This window comes from Physella acuta, unplaced genomic scaffold, assembly GCF_028476545.2.
Source record: "Physella acuta isolate Inbredline_101_S28 unplaced genomic scaffold, ASM2847654v3 ptg001269l, whole genome shotgun sequence".
NCBI classification, from domain to species: Eukaryota; Metazoa; Mollusca; class Gastropoda; family Physidae; genus Physella; species Physella acuta.
In genome coordinates this window covers 107,823-124,836 of record NW_026732784.1, presented here as the reverse complement: position 1 = coordinate 124,836, position 17,014 = coordinate 107,823, and the positions used below count along the sequence as shown (strand labels likewise).

The 17,014-nt window shown below is 33.8% G+C and overlaps 2 protein-coding genes across 3 annotated transcripts; one reads left to right on the top strand and one right to left on the bottom strand.

Annotated features, from left to right (window-relative positions):
* The first annotated feature begins 1,091 nt into the window (after positions 1 to 1,091).
* Positions 1,092 to 5,176, top strand: LOC131957817 (uncharacterized). Its single transcript, XM_059322617.1, has 6 exons — positions 1,092 to 1,253; positions 2,251 to 2,342; positions 3,266 to 3,298; positions 3,460 to 3,509; positions 3,986 to 4,088; positions 4,475 to 5,176. Exons 2-6 carry the CDS (start codon positions 2,282 to 2,284, stop codon positions 5,035 to 5,037), a joined length of 810 nt encoding a protein of 269 aa, XP_059178600.1. The 5' UTR covers positions 1,092 to 1,253; positions 2,251 to 2,281; the 3' UTR covers positions 5,038 to 5,176.
* A 1,641-nt stretch (positions 5,177 to 6,817) lies between these two features.
* LOC131957804 (polycystin-2-like protein 1) lies at positions 6,818 to 16,587 on the bottom strand. 2 transcript variants are annotated; one of them, XM_059322597.1, is made up of 15 exons: positions 16,562 to 16,587; positions 14,771 to 14,872; positions 14,403 to 14,516; positions 13,879 to 14,006; positions 13,291 to 13,556; positions 12,577 to 12,801; positions 11,621 to 11,783; positions 10,874 to 11,110; positions 10,326 to 10,507; positions 9,723 to 9,942; positions 9,416 to 9,543; positions 9,187 to 9,304; positions 8,953 to 9,081; positions 7,755 to 7,850; positions 6,818 to 7,111 (listed from the first exon to the last, which is right to left on the bottom strand). In XM_059322597.1, exons 2-14 carry the CDS (start codon positions 14,856 to 14,858, stop codon positions 7,755 to 7,757), a joined length of 2,094 nt encoding a protein of 697 aa, XP_059178580.1. In that variant the 5' UTR covers positions 14,859 to 14,872; positions 16,562 to 16,587; the 3' UTR covers positions 6,818 to 7,111. The 2 variants fall into 2 exon arrangements, with proteins under 2 accessions (XP_059178580.1, XP_059178579.1); XM_059322596.1 differs by having other exon boundaries at positions 16,552 to 16,586.
* Positions 16,588 to 17,014: the final 427 nt, after the last annotated feature.

Here is a 17,014-nt window from a genome sequence, read left to right as displayed (position 1 = left end):
CTATACTAAGTATATCTCCAGTCCGGTCAGATAAAAAAGAACAACATAACAAAATAACATCGTATGTGTCTGTTTAAAAATGTATGTATGCATCTGCTTCAACTGGTTTCAAAATATGCATGTTACACAATGTTTATACAATTGTATTCGGTCAACGAACGCTCCGTTAAACGAACGACCCTGTTAACCAAGAATAATAGAAACTATGTCAGAGCGTATCTGTAGGGAAAAAAACGCGTACGCTGACTCTCATGAATGTCCAACATAGCCGCCTTAAAGCTTAGAATGTACTGGAAAGTCTCAATGTCATCAAGACATGCAAAGACTTTTCTACAACTTTGGTTTGAGTCGAATTAAATGTGTGAACTAGTTGACCCGTGGAAACTTGTCATTCAGTTAACAAACATTAAGTGCACGAAGCATTATACAGTTGTCAATACTATCCTATTGAAACGATTCGATAAAACAATAACAAAACAAAATAACATATAACGTGTATGTGTCTGTGTGTTTGTACATTCATATAAAATTTAAAACTATCTATAAAGCCTTTGTTTCTGATCCGCTCCGTTTGGTGGCTTATGTTCTTGTTATTTTCAGTTTGTTACATGGGAAATATGTGTGATGGATTTTTATTTTAACATAAACATTGGGAACAAAACTTAATTTTCAAATATACCTACTTTGCATGATTTCAGTTAGGGATTATTTTTATCGAGGGATAAAATTAGCTTATCAGAGATTTGCAACTACTAAATTGTTCTTTGACTAAAGGCTAATAAAACAAAGCAGCATCGTGGCACTCTTGAAGTGGTTAGAAGTTTCTGTTAACTTTCTTGTCTTAGCGAAGATAATGTTTACTTTAGTTTTACTGTTACTTTTAGTGTCTCTGTCTCAAGGCGTGACTCACAGATAAACTGTGAGACCTCAAGGTCAACTATGCCTCAAGGTCAAGTGTGACTCAAAGGTCAACTGTGTCTCAAAGGTCAACTGTGCCTCAAAGGTCAACTGTGACTTAAAGGTCAACTGTGACTCAAAGGTCAACTGTGCCTCAAAGGTCAACTGTGACTTAAAGGTCAACTGTGACTCAAAGGTCAACTGTGACTTAAAGGTCAACTGTGACTCAAAGGTCAACTGTGCCTCAAAGGTCAACTGTGACTTAAAGGTCAACTGTGACTCAAAGGTCAACTGTGCCTCAAGGTCCCCTGTGGTTCGAGACGATCTCTGGACAATCCCTTGTCTAAAGTGAAAAGGTAATCCGTTACAACAGCTTTCACTAAAGCCACGAACTAAGTATAAAAAGGTATTTCAACACGTTATCTTTTTGTGTTCGCGTCCAAGACATGCGGTAGAAGAACTTGAGTTTATCTGTTTCAATGACCTCGTCATTAGAGGGGATATTTTAACCTTGGCGTTAAAGGGGATAGTTTAGTCAGCACTATGCCCAGCCAATTACTTACTAGGCATTAATTATCTTTTATTGTCATAAACTGCTGCAGAACAAACTGAGCATTTTCGAATGTTCACTTATGGTATACAAAAAATCGATCAACTATCAAAGAAAATAAATGTCTGTACTGTATAGAATTGCTCGTTTTCTGGCAAAGCCGGTCTAGACATTTCTACAAAATCATTCAAACAGCATCTTTGAGGTGATTTCTTATACTTAAGATCAGTGCAGCCTATCAGAAAAACATATGATTTTTTTTCAAATTGAAAATTAGCATGCAGTTACTATTTAGTGTACTAAACGTGCAATGCTATTTTTTATTGCAATTATTTTGTGTTGTAATGCTATTTTGTATTACGATGCTATTTTGTGTTGTAATGCTATTTTGTGTTGTAATGCTATTTTGTATTATAATGCTATTTTGTATTATAATGTTATTTTGTCATTTTAATCAACCCAAACAGTGTCAATTAAAACTGTTGAAATTTTAGCACGTTTATAATATTTCAAGTCATGCATCATGACTTTATATAATAAAAACTTGTACTTTTTAAAGCGACAAACATATATAATATTATCAAAATTAAAATTTGTTAGACTTCATTCACTTTTATCAATTTGAACATATACAGGTAATGCCCCATTCGAAAACGGATCACGCATATAATTTATATATCTAATATATATATATATATATATATATATATATATATATATATATATATATATATATATATATATATATATATATATATATATATATATATATATATATATATATATAATTTGAATGTGTACAGGTTCAGACAGCCCAGCTGGAAGCTTGTGATCATGTATGAAATAGTTTTATGTGCTATTCTTGCTTTTATCTTGCTGTTGACAGTTGAAATCCGTGAGTTGAGTTAAACAGATAAACACAGCTTCACTTGGGCACGTACACACATAATCACACCTAACCATCATGTACACATCAGCACACCTGAACATGTACACATCAGCACACCTGAACATGTACACATCAGCACACCTGAACATGTACACATCAGCTCACCTGAACATGTACACATCAGCACACCTGAACATGTACACATCAGCACACCTGAACATGTACACATCAGCGCACCTGAACATGTACACATCAGCACACCTGAACATGTACACATCAGCACACCTGAACATGTACACATCAGCACACCTGAACATGTACACATCAGCACACCTGAACATGTACACATCAGCACACCTGAACATGTACACATCAGCGCACCTGAACATGTACACATCAGCGCACCTGAACATGTACACATCAGCACACCTGAACATGTACACATCAGCACACCTGAACATGTACACATCAGCACACCTGAACATGTACACATCAGCACACCTGAACATGTACACATCAGCGCACCTGAACATGTACACATCAGCGCACCTGAACATGTACACATCAGCACACCTGAACATGTACACATCAGCAGACCTGAACATGTACACATCAGCACACCTGAACATGTACACATCAGCACACCTGAACATGTACACATCAGCACACCTGAACATGTACGCCTATCGGGATCCAGTGAGACCTACACATCATCACAAATGGACTTGGGTCCGTTGACATACAAAAACACGTACACACCAGCAACCACACACGCCTACACACACGTAAACACGTACACACTGGCAAATACATACACACGTTATCACTAACAAACACCTACATCAGCACACGGAAAGACCTACACACAACAGCACACGGCTACAAATGTTCCTGTTTAATATTTGTATGTTTTATTTTTGTATTCGTAGGTACGATTCTGGCAAAGATCGTAAAATCATTAGGCAAGTTTTTTAACGAGCTTGAATGTATTTGGCTTGGCGGTTGTCTGAGGATTAGTCTGTGCGAGTGTGCTTAGAAGTTTACTTAAGTGTGTTCACGTGTTTTTATATTTGTTTCAGCATGGTAGTTTTAAATTATTAATGTTGCTTTTTATTTCTACTAGGATGTATAGAATTGAAAGTCCGGAGTCTGGAACAATTGATAATCAGCCGAGTAAGTTGGGGTACAAAGTTGTCACATTAAAATTGGTTTGTCTCGTTAAATCTTTATATTAGGTTTGACTTTTGCACACTTACACTTAATAAACAAAGCTCACAATTTTTTTTTAAATCAAGCATCTATTTTCATTTACATACAAACCATCAATGCACGCTACTTATTGTAGTGTATTACAATAATTTTGTAATGCATAAAATGTCATCCATTTACGACGTCCACTAAAATATGATTATTTTCATACCCCACTTACATTCGTCTAAATTATTTAACACACACAAAAAAATTGTAATACCCCTCTTAATAATATTCCAAAAAAAAAGATATTTTAAAAACAAAAATTAGAATGATTCTAGTTGTTTGAGAGACACGCAGAATACCACTATCATCATCAAATTAATTTTGTTTTAACTTAAAGTCTAACTCGTTAACCTTATCAATTAACAGTACTGTTGTTGTCCTTTATTCTACAGACAAAACCAGAGAAGGAACACGGGGAAAAAACAACTAAAAAAACCTGCGCGTCAGTTCTTAGACGACATGTTGTCTCTAGGAAACTCCGCCATTCACTTTACAGTAAACTGTTGATCTTTTCATTGAATTGAATTGTTTGTACGTGAATAGTGGTGGGGGGGGGGGGGGGGTTGACGTAGATGTCTATACGAAAGTGTGTAGGCACGGATTAGTAGTGTGTAAGCAGTGTGGGTAGCGCCAACACAGTGTATCTAGTTGTCAGTTTTTTCTTCGTGTCAATGTTTGTTTTAGTTGGTGAAAATTATACTTCAATGTAACAAATTCACTTTGTGAATTGTGTTCTTTAATAGTGTTACACCTGGCCCCAAACGAGTCAAAAATAATTAGAAAGCCGAGTGTAACAATATACATGTATCCATATAAAAACTTAAGCTTCGTTATGAGAGTAGTTTTGTATTTGAGACGATACATGACCCTCACCCTTACAGAGGTGGTGTACAATGGCAAGAGTCGCCGGTGGAGACTGCGTAGGCGGGGACGTGTGATGCTTCAAGCAATGGCACAGTCAAAAATGGCGTCAATGTCGCCGGCACGTGTGATGCTTCAAGCGAGGGCACAGTCAAAACTGGCGTCAATGTCGCCGGCACGTGTGATGCTTCAAGCGAGGGCACAGTCAAAACTGGCGTCAATGTCGGCTGCACGTTTGATGCTTCAAGCGAAGGCACAGTCAAAACTGGCGTCAATGTCGGCTGCACGTTTGATGCTTCAAGCGAAGGCACAGTCAAAACTGGCGTCAATGTCGGCGGCACGTGTGATGCTTCAAGCGAAGGCACAGTCAAAACTGGCGTCAACGTCAGCGGCACGTGTGATGCTTCAAGCGAGGGCACAGTCGGCGGAAAAACTGGCGTCAACGTCGGCGGCACGTGTGATGCTTCAAGCGAAGGCACAGTCAAAACTGGCGTCAACGTCAGCGGCACAGTCGGCGTCAGAACTGGCGTCAGAACTGGCGTCAACGTCAGCGGCACAGATGAAAGAAGACGGGCCTGATTAAATAAGCAGCCACACCTGTAATGAATCCTGGACTATCTCTAGCAAGTGTATAGATGATTGGACCTCAATATGCAACTAATAGAGGCCACAGCAAGCTATAAGTGTATAAGTTTAGACTTATAACTTAATAAAATCAAGTCATCTTTTAAAAGTATATTGTGTTTTAGATATGTTTTATATATATATATATATATATATATATATATATATATATATATATATATATATATATATATATATATATATATATATATATATATATATAAAATTCAGAATTCTTATATTTTTATTTTTGAAGAAAATAGTTCCAATTTCTTTTTTTTTGCAAAATAACGTTATTTATTATTGGTTTAATTTTTGTTTTTTAATTTGATTTTCCTCTTAAATATATCAACATAGTTCTAAACATGTGAACATAAAGATTAAAGAGGGCTGCAGTACGATTGTAACAGGGCTTTAGAAAGTCTATGGTAAGGTTATGGAAAGGATATGGTAGGACTAAAGTTGATGTATAGTAGGGTATAATAGGGTTAAAGTAGGGTTATAGTAGGGGTAGGTTGGGCGATAGTTGGCTTAAAGTCTTAAAGTAAGGATAAAGTTGGGAGATAGTAGGCTTAAAGTAAGGATGAAGTTAGGAGATAGTAGGCCTAAATTAGGATTATGGTATGACTTAAGTTGGATTAGCTTTGCTCGGGTTTTTTTTCGGTGGGAGGTTGTACCGTGGTTGATATATTTTTTTTGCCATATTAACTTGATAATGCAATCCAGTAGCTATAAAAACGTTAAATATCTCTCAGGTGATCAGTTTCGATAATGCCAGCTTTATTTATTTGTCATTCTATCTGCTTAAAGCGTCTTAAGTTAAGTGCGGAATGTTACGGTGAATTTGTGGGGATTTCCCATAAGGCGGATAACTTACTGCATCTACCGTAAGCTCTGCTTCTGACTCAATATCCACGTGTGATAGTGAAACTAACAACGGGAATTCACTGCTTGAGTTCCTTGTTTCCACCCCCCCCCTCCCTTTCGCTATTATGAGCATTACTTTTATTTGTGTAAAAAGAGTGATTCATGCTTTCTATAGTAGTTATTGTTACGGTGTCATGTAATTTGTTTTATACATTTCATTTATATCGACAGGATTTTCTCTTTTTTTTATCCATAAGAGTTTGCGCCCTTTAGGTCCTAAAATCAATCATGTTTACATTTTTGTTTAGCTTTAGGAAGTTGATAGATGTGTCTAAAGTTTTTTTTAATTCGGTTGAAATGCCATTGTTAGATCCTAGAAACGTGCTAGAAGTATCTATATATAGTTTTTGAAAGTTGATACAGATACATGTGACTCTCTTTGGTTTCAATGAAATGGGCGTTGCAGGAAAGCATTCATATCGTTCACAGAGGAGGAAAATGTCCATGTGTAGGGGAGGTAATCACCAAAAAAAAGAAAAACGGAATATTCCTATAGATTATAGTTACGTTTCCTAATTTATTTTGCAGCATAATCTACATATTTAAATCTTACGATAATCAGGAAGGAGTTTTCAACTGGTAAGCAATAGAATAATTGTGTGAAGTTCAAGCACTTTAAAAAACGTTTTATCATGGACACTCTTCTCATTTACACGGAATAAAAATCGAAGGTGTGTTACAAGTTTTTAGTAGTTTCATCTCATTTTTCTCAACAACTCAGCTTGAACACAGGTAGAGAAAACACAAAACTGATAGGGCCTATTTAGATTTTTAAACGTTCACACTTGTTCATGCTTAACAAAACAAAAGACTGATTGTTCAGAATTTAATCCATGTGAGATAAAACTTTATATAATTTTTAACCAGAAAATCAGCAATTATTTGTTAGAATTAAAAGACAAAAATTAAAATCAATTATGTATTAGCATAACTTCAACTGTATTCCTTAGTTTATTTTTTTAATACAAAATATACACATTAATCTTAAAAAACGGAATTTTTAATTTAAAAAAAAATCAATAAAAACTTTACCACATAATACAATGAATGTTTCAAAACACGTAAATTATAAATAAAACATCAACATCTTCACAACAATGTCTGACCTGTGAAGAAGAAAAAAAGGTAAACATGAGTGTTGCCCAGTGATTTACCCAGCATTCAGTGTTGATTATCTACCTTCACAGTAATGTTAAGTCATTTAACTCTTAGCTTGACAATAAACAAAAGTTATCCAAGGTAATATGAGTTGAACTTTGACAATAAACAAAAGTTATCCCGAGTCATAAGAGTTGAACTTTGACAATAAACAAAAGTTATCCCGAGTCATAAGAGTTGAACTTTGACAATAAACAAAAGTTATCCCAAGTCATATGAATTGAACTTTGATAATAAATTAACACACATCAGTGAAAGGAGGAAATGACTTGATTATTGAGAATCTCACTACACTGTGGGGGGCGGGGGGGGGGGGGAATGACTTGGTTGCTGGGAATACAAACCAACATTAAGCCATGAACCTATTACACAAGATTTGCTGATATGTTGTTGGTGATCTAAGCAACAGTTGATCAAATGACACCTGTAACTGTTGATCAAATGACACCTGCAACAGTTGATCAAATGACACCTACAACAGTTGATCAAATGACACCTGCAACAGTTGATCAAATGACACCTGCAACAGTTGATCAAATGTCACCTGCAACAGTTGATCAAATGACACCTGTAAATGTAGCACCAGCTTACCTATCCCCTGCCTGCTAGACTAGACAGAACTGAGTCAATGTTGGTGATCATTCCCTTCAGAGTGGATTCCATTCTGTCTACACGACGAACCAGGGCCTGGAGATTTATTATTTCCGTGTTCAATATCAAATCAATCAAAACCATCAAATAAGAATGTGAAATAATGAAGAATAAGAACAAACAAGCTCACTGTACACAAAGAATGAGAACAAATATGCTCACTGTACACAAAGAATGAGAACAAATATGCTCATTGTACACAAAACAAATGAGAACAAATATGCTCACAATACAAAAAGAATGAGAACAAATATGCTCACAATACACAAAGAATGAGAAGAAATATGATCACCATACACAAAGAATGAGAAGAAATATGCTCCCCATACACAAAGAATGAGAACAAATATGCTCACTGTACACAAAGAATGAGAAGAAATATGCTCCCCATACACAAAGAATGAGAACAAATATGCTCACTGTACACAAAGAATGAGAAGAAATATGCTCCCCATACACAAAGAATGAGAAGAAATTTGCTCACCATACACAAAGAATGAGAACAAATATGCTCACCATACACAAAGAATGAGAACAAATATGCTCACCATACATAAAGAATGAGAACAAATATGCTCACCATACATAAAGAATGAGAACAAATATGCTCCCCACACACAAAGAATGAGAACAAATATGTTCACCATACACAAAGAATGAGAACAAATATGCTCATTGTACACAAAGAATGAGAACAAATATGCTCATTGTTCACAAAGAATGAAAACAATTAGGTGCTCACCATTCACAAAAAATGAGAACTTATATGCTCACACTCAACAAAGAATGAAAACAATTAGGTGCTCACCATTCACAAAAAATGAGAGCATATATGCTCACACTGAACAAAGAATGAAAACAATTAGTTGCTCACCATTCACAAAAAATGAGAGCATATACGCTCACACTCAACAAAGAATGAAAACAATTAGGTGCTCATCATTCACAAAAAATGAGAGCATATATGCTCACACTCAACAAATAATGAAAACAATTAGGTGCTCACCATTCACAAATAATGAGAGCATATATGCTCACACTCAACAAAGAATGAAAACAATTAGGTGCTCACCATTCACAAAGAATGAGAGCATATATGCTCACACTCAACAAAGAATGAAAACAATTAGGTGCTCACCATAAACTCCTCAGCAGGGATTAGATCTCCCTTCCCTGCTCTACCTTCCTTCTCTTCATCACTGTCATCTCCTTGTACTTCATCAAACGCGTGAGTTGGATCTTTATTCTTACCCGACTCTAACATAGCCTGGAGATTTGAAAAAAAATTACTTCAATAGTTTTTTAATTTCCTGAAACAACTTGATTCTTTGAAAATGTATAATGACTCTACAAGACAAATGAGTTTATTGACCTTAGCTTTCTGTAACTCTTCCAGCATCTTGGCTTGTTCTACATGGTCCAGGATTTGATCTCCATCTATGTCATACTTGGCAAATACTTCTTCTATTTCCTCCTCCTCATAGCCATTCCTGGGGGACAAAATCTCTGCCTTTTATCTTAATGTAATTTTTATCTCTTTATTTAAAGAACTAATTATATCTAGCAAGCTAAGAATTGATTAGCATAATAAATATACTTACTTTATAAGCTCTTTCTTCCATTCTTCAAAGTGCATAGTCTTCCCAGATAATTCCCCAGTCAGTATTTTCTCATAGCCTTCTATTTTCTCTTTTTTACCTCCAAACCTGCTAAACAGCTTTTGATAGCCCTGATCAAGAAGAAGAAAGGGGAGGTAAAAACAATTTATTAATTATATATTTTAATTTGTTTTGATAACTAGTCAGATAAAGTTGGGATAAATTTGACAATTTCTTTTCACTAATTAGGCCTTATGCCTTCGTTAACAGAAAAAAATGACATACTTTAAATTATTATTTTAAGCATCACCTGTTTTATATAATCGGACATAATGAATTGGTCACTTTGCTTGGCCATGTCTGACTTGACCTCGGAGTATGTGTCGTTGATGATGGCCAGAAACATGTTGATGAGGACGAAGAATACAAAGAAGACAAACAGCATGAAGAAGATGGGGCCCAGGATACGGTTGGCTTGCTCCAGCTGGTGGAAGTCAAAGTCACCCAAGATGATCCGGAACAGGGTGAAACTGTCGGAGTAAACAGAAACAGTATGTAGACAGTGTCACTGGAAACAGTACAGAAACAGTGTGTAGACAGTGTCACTAGAAACAGTACAGAAACAGTATGTAGACAGTGTCACTGGAAGCAGTTGAAAACAGTGTTCAACTAATAAAATGTAACAACTTGTAAAATAATAGGCACCAAACATTTTGTATCAAATTATTAGGAATTTTCAAATTTAAAAAATCCAATTACTATGTTGAAAATGTGCACCTTCTATCAATTTTTAAAAAATAAGGAAATAATTATTCTGTAGTAACCTGTTATTAATTTTTTCTTTGTTTAAAAAAAGTGGATCAAGTTTAAAACCAGAAATGAGACAGCAACAAGGTTAGCTACTACAACTTACAATGAGTTCATGAAAGTACTAAAATCATTGACTTGAGTTCCAAACAAAAGATATCCCAGCTGCGTGAAGGCTAAGAAAACTATAAAAAACATGATGAAGAACCCCAGCAGATCTTTAGCGCAGCGACTCAGTGTCGTAGATAGCTGGGTCATGGTCTTGTTAAAACTGATGTACTTGAATACCTGAAGCACAAAAATGGGGCATTAAGGATCAGTCATGTATATATAATGAAATACAGACAATTATTCAGCCAATAAACTTAAAACAAAACATCTAGGTTAAAAATGCACAAACTCTTGAAAGTATTGGAATTACCCAAAATAAAATAAACCTGGTTCAATTATTCCAAATTAAATTGAACCAACCATGTCATTACCCAAACCTAGTTTTAAACAAGGATTTCTCAATTTCGGTATGTCTGCCTTTCACTATTAGAGATGAATAAGCTAATAATACAAAAAAAATTGATTCTAACCTCATATTTTTGGAGTAATTATAACTGAAAGTAACAAAAATGGTGTAAAAACAATGTTAGTAGAGTTACCTACCTTTACCCAAGCAATAAACACAGTTATGGCCACAGAGTTGTTAAACCTGACTTCCCAGAATCCCAGGTTCTCAAACGCTGCATACTTCAACGGATCTTGTAAAAGTGCTTCTAACTTGGAGGAGATGGTTGTGGATCTATAGATATTAAACGTGATACACACTGCGGCTACCAGCAACAGAACAACATCCAGAATGTTCCAGAAGTCCAGGAAGTACCGGTACCCAGTGAAGCTGATCTGTTGAAGCAAAAAGATAATGGAAAAATCACTTTTCTGTATCAATTTTTTTAAACTAGATCTATTAGCCAAACTGGCAAATGATATAAAAAAATGTCTGGGCATAATGGTGGAAATATGAAACGAGCTCCTGCAAAGGAAATGAAACAAAGAACCAGAATGAGGCGTCTGCTGTAAAAAATGCAGATCAACCTGCTGGTGGAAAAAAAGGTGGCAAAAAGTAAGGGTTCAGTATGGTCTCCAACATATCCCGAACATATTTCTTCAAATGGTCATGATCTTTAATCTGCAATTCACTGCTTAAAAAAAATATTTGCAGTTGATATTTAATATTTTTAATGTAAAAGTAAAGTGTTAACCTCAAAGCTTTTTTTATCAACAGTTATGAATACAACAACTTCACAGTGTTTTAATCTCACAGACTAACAAATTGCAAAAAAATCCAGTCATTTGCCATTACGAGAATATTTAATTAAACAACAAACCAGTATTGTTAATAGTAAATCTCACCTCCAAAATCTCTTCAATGATGTAGTACACAACAAAGACAATAAATATCACTTCACATCCAAAGATAAAATTGTCAAAACTGTTGACATAGCGTATGAGCTTCACTGTGTTAAAACTCCAAGACGGAATGGCTCCTCCAGTAGCAGGAAACTCAACTAGCAGTCTAAAAATTTGACAAAGCAGAAGCTATCATTTCATGACATAAATATGTAACGTGTATAAAATATTTGTTCATTTCTGTGAATATTAAAACTTATACAAACAGGCATCACTAGATCAGCTGACATAACCCATGGTGTCACACCCACTCATTACCACTAACTATATGAGGCCATCTATAGATTACTAAAACAGTGTTGTGTATATATTTGTTTTATTTTAGCTATCAGCACATTTGTAATGCATGTTATGCAGGGGAAATGTGTCTATTGAAATAAATACATTAAATTTTATCAAAATAAAAAATTATAAGGCTTAACTTTAACCAAATCATAAAAATATTAAACCACCTTATCGCATATTTTCCCCGTCAAAAAGTGTTGCAAATTTAGCAGTAGTGCTGCATTAAATATTCTTAAAGTTTATAGTTATTCGGGTTGGTCTTCAAAATTAAAAAATTAAAATAATTTTTTATTTAACATTCATTACAAACAGACCGGTTAAAGAAAAAAAATGACATCTAGTGATGTGAAACTAGAGTCAATTCTGTGTCACTACCATACCAGAGCTGTCTATGAATGTAGGTAATTTTAGTACGTTTTTAAATGAGTTGAAATAAGCAGACTTTTCAGCAGCTTTTCATTTTACTTGTGACTGGATGGTCCACACCCCCTCCCCACCAGATCTATGCTTTATGATGCTACAAGTAAATATGATAAATTTGATTTGATATTAGTTACAGATGGCTAGATAATGGACACTATTTATACAATAGTTTCTGACAACTATGAGCTTACGTAATGACAGAAAAGAGATTGATGTTTGCATTGTAGACTGTGAAGGCTATAAAAACCGCCCTGGTTCCTCTCTGAATCCAAAGCTTGTCCTCCAGATCTTTGATATCCTGTGCTGACTGCTCTTTAGTGTTGTGAAGATCCTTGACATAGCCGGCCCCGCTGTACATGTGGATCTTTCCCCAATAGAAGAATCCTTCCAGCTCCTCTTGAGTTTTGTAGATCCACCTAAACAAAAACATACCAGACAGAAAATCAGTCTCTACAACACAAATGATGTTTTTTAAATTTATGAAGCTGTAAGCTAGATCCTCACCGTTAAACTAATGCAATAACAGAATTTATACAAGCTGCATATAAATAAAATTCATGTTTCAATAAAGATCTAGTTATATGACATAGCTATCATTTTAATAGAAAGTCTTTTACACAAAATTTTACCGCAATTTAACATGATTACTGTTTTTAAAATTAAGAGTACATTTCCAGGAAACTCAAGATGTGAATTCTTTTTAAAAAAACTAACACAACTTCCAGGACTTCAATTTAGAAAAAACCACCAAAGCTTAAAACCACCAAAGCTTAAAACCACCAAAGCTTAAAACCACCAAAGCTTAAAACCACCAAAGCTTAAAACCACCAAACATTTAACAGTTTGAATTTACAAAAATGAAGTAAAAAATTGGAACAGCAACCACTAAGTGAAAAAATCCCTACGCAGTTTCATTAGGTTCTTGAGCATATCTTCCAAATGGCTGCTGGTCCTCGTCATCCTTGCTATACATGGCATAACAATCAGTGATGAAAGTTTCAAACTCTTCATTGACAGTGCATGAATTTGTGCTAACTCGTAATTGCCGAAGACGAGGAACACCCAGGAGTTTATTCTCATAATAAATATAACCCGATGCGCTGGCTGGTAGAGGGTCCCCATTATACCATTTGTCCCAGTACAGACCATCCATTAGGGGGCCTTTGGCATACTGGTTCAACATTAATAAGAGTAAATATTCTAACTATTTGAGTAATACAAACAAGTTTTTATTTTGTTTGACATTTTAATGTGCAAACAGTAAATAGTTAAAAGTTTTAAAACTGTAAAACACAACAATGTTAATTTGTAACATAGTAGCTTCGAGCATGTTGACAGAACTAACATGCTAAAGTAACAATTCCAGCCTGCAATCAAGTCATTGTGTAGTACTCAATCCCCTAACTAATATAAACATCTTTCTTTAGGCCCAGCTTATCTTGCAACAATAGCAATTCCACCCTGTTATACTAGGATCTACAAGCCTAAATTACCTTCCAAAACTCATCAACGCTGGTGATACTACTAAATGAAACACCGTCAGCAGACTTGGTATCAACAAACAGGTCCATCATCACTTTGGTGTAGTAGTACATATTTGTAGTTGACATGCCAAATGCAACTAGAGGAGAGAGAAATAGCTAGCTCATTTTCCATTAGTTATGTAAATATACTTTTTAATGATACAACCCTAACCTTAAACTCACCAGACAAAACATATCTATTAGCTTATGTTTGAAATGTAGCATACAGTTACAAAAAGCAGTTGTTAGGTTTTGCACTTTATCTTGCTAGCTCTTTAATACATTTCAGAAATCATTTATTTAATATTTTTCATATCACCGTTAAAAAAACAGAATGATAATTTCAGGATATTCAAATTCGAACCAGAAAATCCGCTTTTTATTTTAAATGGTACAGTTATAACACATGTAGAACGCAAAATTAATTTTTAGCTCTTCTTTCAATTTTATTTTATGTTATAGATCTAAGTGATGAAAAAAAAATTAAAACTCACTTATGCAAACAAATGTCAGAAATAACAGGTAAATGATAAGCTCTCGAAATGTTCGTTGTACAAGCAATTCTTGGTCCTCTTTTACATCAGATGTGAACCTAGTGTTCCATATAGCTAAAAAATGCAATATATATATATACATATATATATATATATATATGTAGGCTTATGTATTTATGTGTATATATTATAGAACAAAATAGAAAGGAGTCCTGATAGCATTCCCTTGAAGCTGCATGGCTGCACTGCAACACAGTAGCTATAAACCTACTTTGCAGTCATTTTGTATAATCGTAATTTAATGACATAATTTGAATAAAATTAATTCAATGAAAAATAAAATATATACGACATTCAACAAAGCATACTTCCAATAATTCTTTTGCATGCATTCTCCTTTACAGGTGCATCAGGTGCTTTTTCTTCTTGAGCAGCATTTTCTTCTGTATCTCCCATTTTGTGCTAAGGTACTAAATGATAAAATATTTTATATACCTGTTATTTTTTTTAAATAATCCAAAACAATTATGTATTATGTTAATAATTATAACTCATAATGATAATACACATATATTTATTAATGTAGGATATTTCAAATTCTAAGAACACCCTCCCAAGCCATTCTACACACACAAAAAACATTGAAAATTTAATAACTTAGTATTAGAATCGACTTAGTTCTGGAATTTGGATCTACTATATCTAGATCTTAGAGTCTAGCTACTAGCTAGTACTAGATCTAGTAGTAGATAGAGGTCGACAAAAAATTTTAATTAATTTTTATCAAGGTTCAATAATCTATCATCTTTAAAATATTTTTAAATGAATGTCTCTTTTTTTGGACTGTAAAGTACTAAAGTGAAAGTCGTTAAGTGTTAAATGAGTTCTAGATCTAGTTCTAGGACAATCTAGGTCTAGTATTGACTAGTAACTAGGGTAATCTATCGTTTTGGGTACGTAAAATCGCCCGAGACTAGTAATGTGAAAAACAGGTGACTCCTTAAATTTTAATAATTATTTCACATTTTGAGGAGGATTTATGTTTTTTAAAATACAAAAATGTTTCCTTGTTTCATTTATGTACCCGTTTTTAAACGGTTGAATTAAAACTTTTCCGTAATAAATGAAGACTAGCGATGTTTCCAACAGATGCAACCATGCTTATTTACTATAGCAGCCATCTTGTTTAAGTTTTATTTTTATAAGCTTATAGCGCAGATTCAGGGGGAAGCCACTCTATTTTACAAATGGCTGCTGTTTATATAGCAAATCTTGCTCTCAGACACTGCTGTTTAAAGTTAATTTCTGGCCTATATCGATATATTTAGCCATTGATTTAGGTTTATTATTCATTTATCTATAATATTTGACACAAATATATAACAATTAACTTCTTTTAAAGCCTTGACAATGAGGTAAGGTTTTCGTACATTAATAGCCGCGGGCGATTTTACATACCCAAAACGATAGATTACCCTAAACTAGGTTACTGACTAATTATAATACTAATTATTGACAGTAAGAGTGAGTAGTCACGTATTTTAATATTTAATTAAATTATATTTATTTAATATAGATAAATGATATTTTAAAATTTTAATAATTTTTTTTAATTAATTAGCTTAAAAAATTAATAATTTTATTAATTTAAGGGTAATCTATCGTTTTGGGTACGTAAAATCGCCCGCGGCTATTAATGTACGAAAATGTTACCTCATTGTCAAGGCTGTAATAGAAGTATATTCTCATATTGTGATATGTTTGTTAATTTAATTGTTTAAAAACAGGTACATAAATGAAACAAGGAAACATTTTTGTATTTTTCAAAACATAAATCCTCCTCAAAATGTGAAATAATTATTAAAATGTAAGGAGTCACCTGTTTTTCACATTACTAGTCGCGGGCGATTTTACGTACCTAAAACGATAGATTACCAATTTAATTTAAGTCTTCTTAAAGTAGTAGTGTAGTAGATCTACTTTCTTTAACTTTAAGCCCTGTACTATTCTAGATTATTGATCTGGAACTCTAGAATCTATGTGCACTATTTCTTAATGTTCTAAAATGCTAGATGTAGATATAGATCTAGATATAGATCTAATTGTAATTCATAAAATGTAAGGAGGACTATGTTTTAAAACTTTTTACTTAAACATACGAGTCCTTTTTATCTTTGTTTGTCATTGCCAGGAAATGCAGTCCACGTACGTCTTAATGCTTAATGCCTATTAGATCTACTTACATGCCCAATTTCTATATTTTATTATTTAAATAAAAGAATTGTACGGAAAATTTTCTTAATTAAGAGACATAGATATTGTGATAGATCTATATATTTCAAAAGATATAAAAAAAAGTATTTTTATCACGTAACTTGATAATAGTATATTTTTGTCTTTCAGCTAAGCGTGAAACACCTTATTCTATTCGGCAATACAGTTTCCATGGTAACAGTGAAAATAAAATTTAAGCTTACTGATTTTAGTCCTATTTCATTTATTTAGATATATTTTGCAAGTCTTTTTTCTTAAAATTTATTGCATTATATATCATGATATATATATATATATATATATATATATATATATATAGGCCTATTGCTGATCAGTAA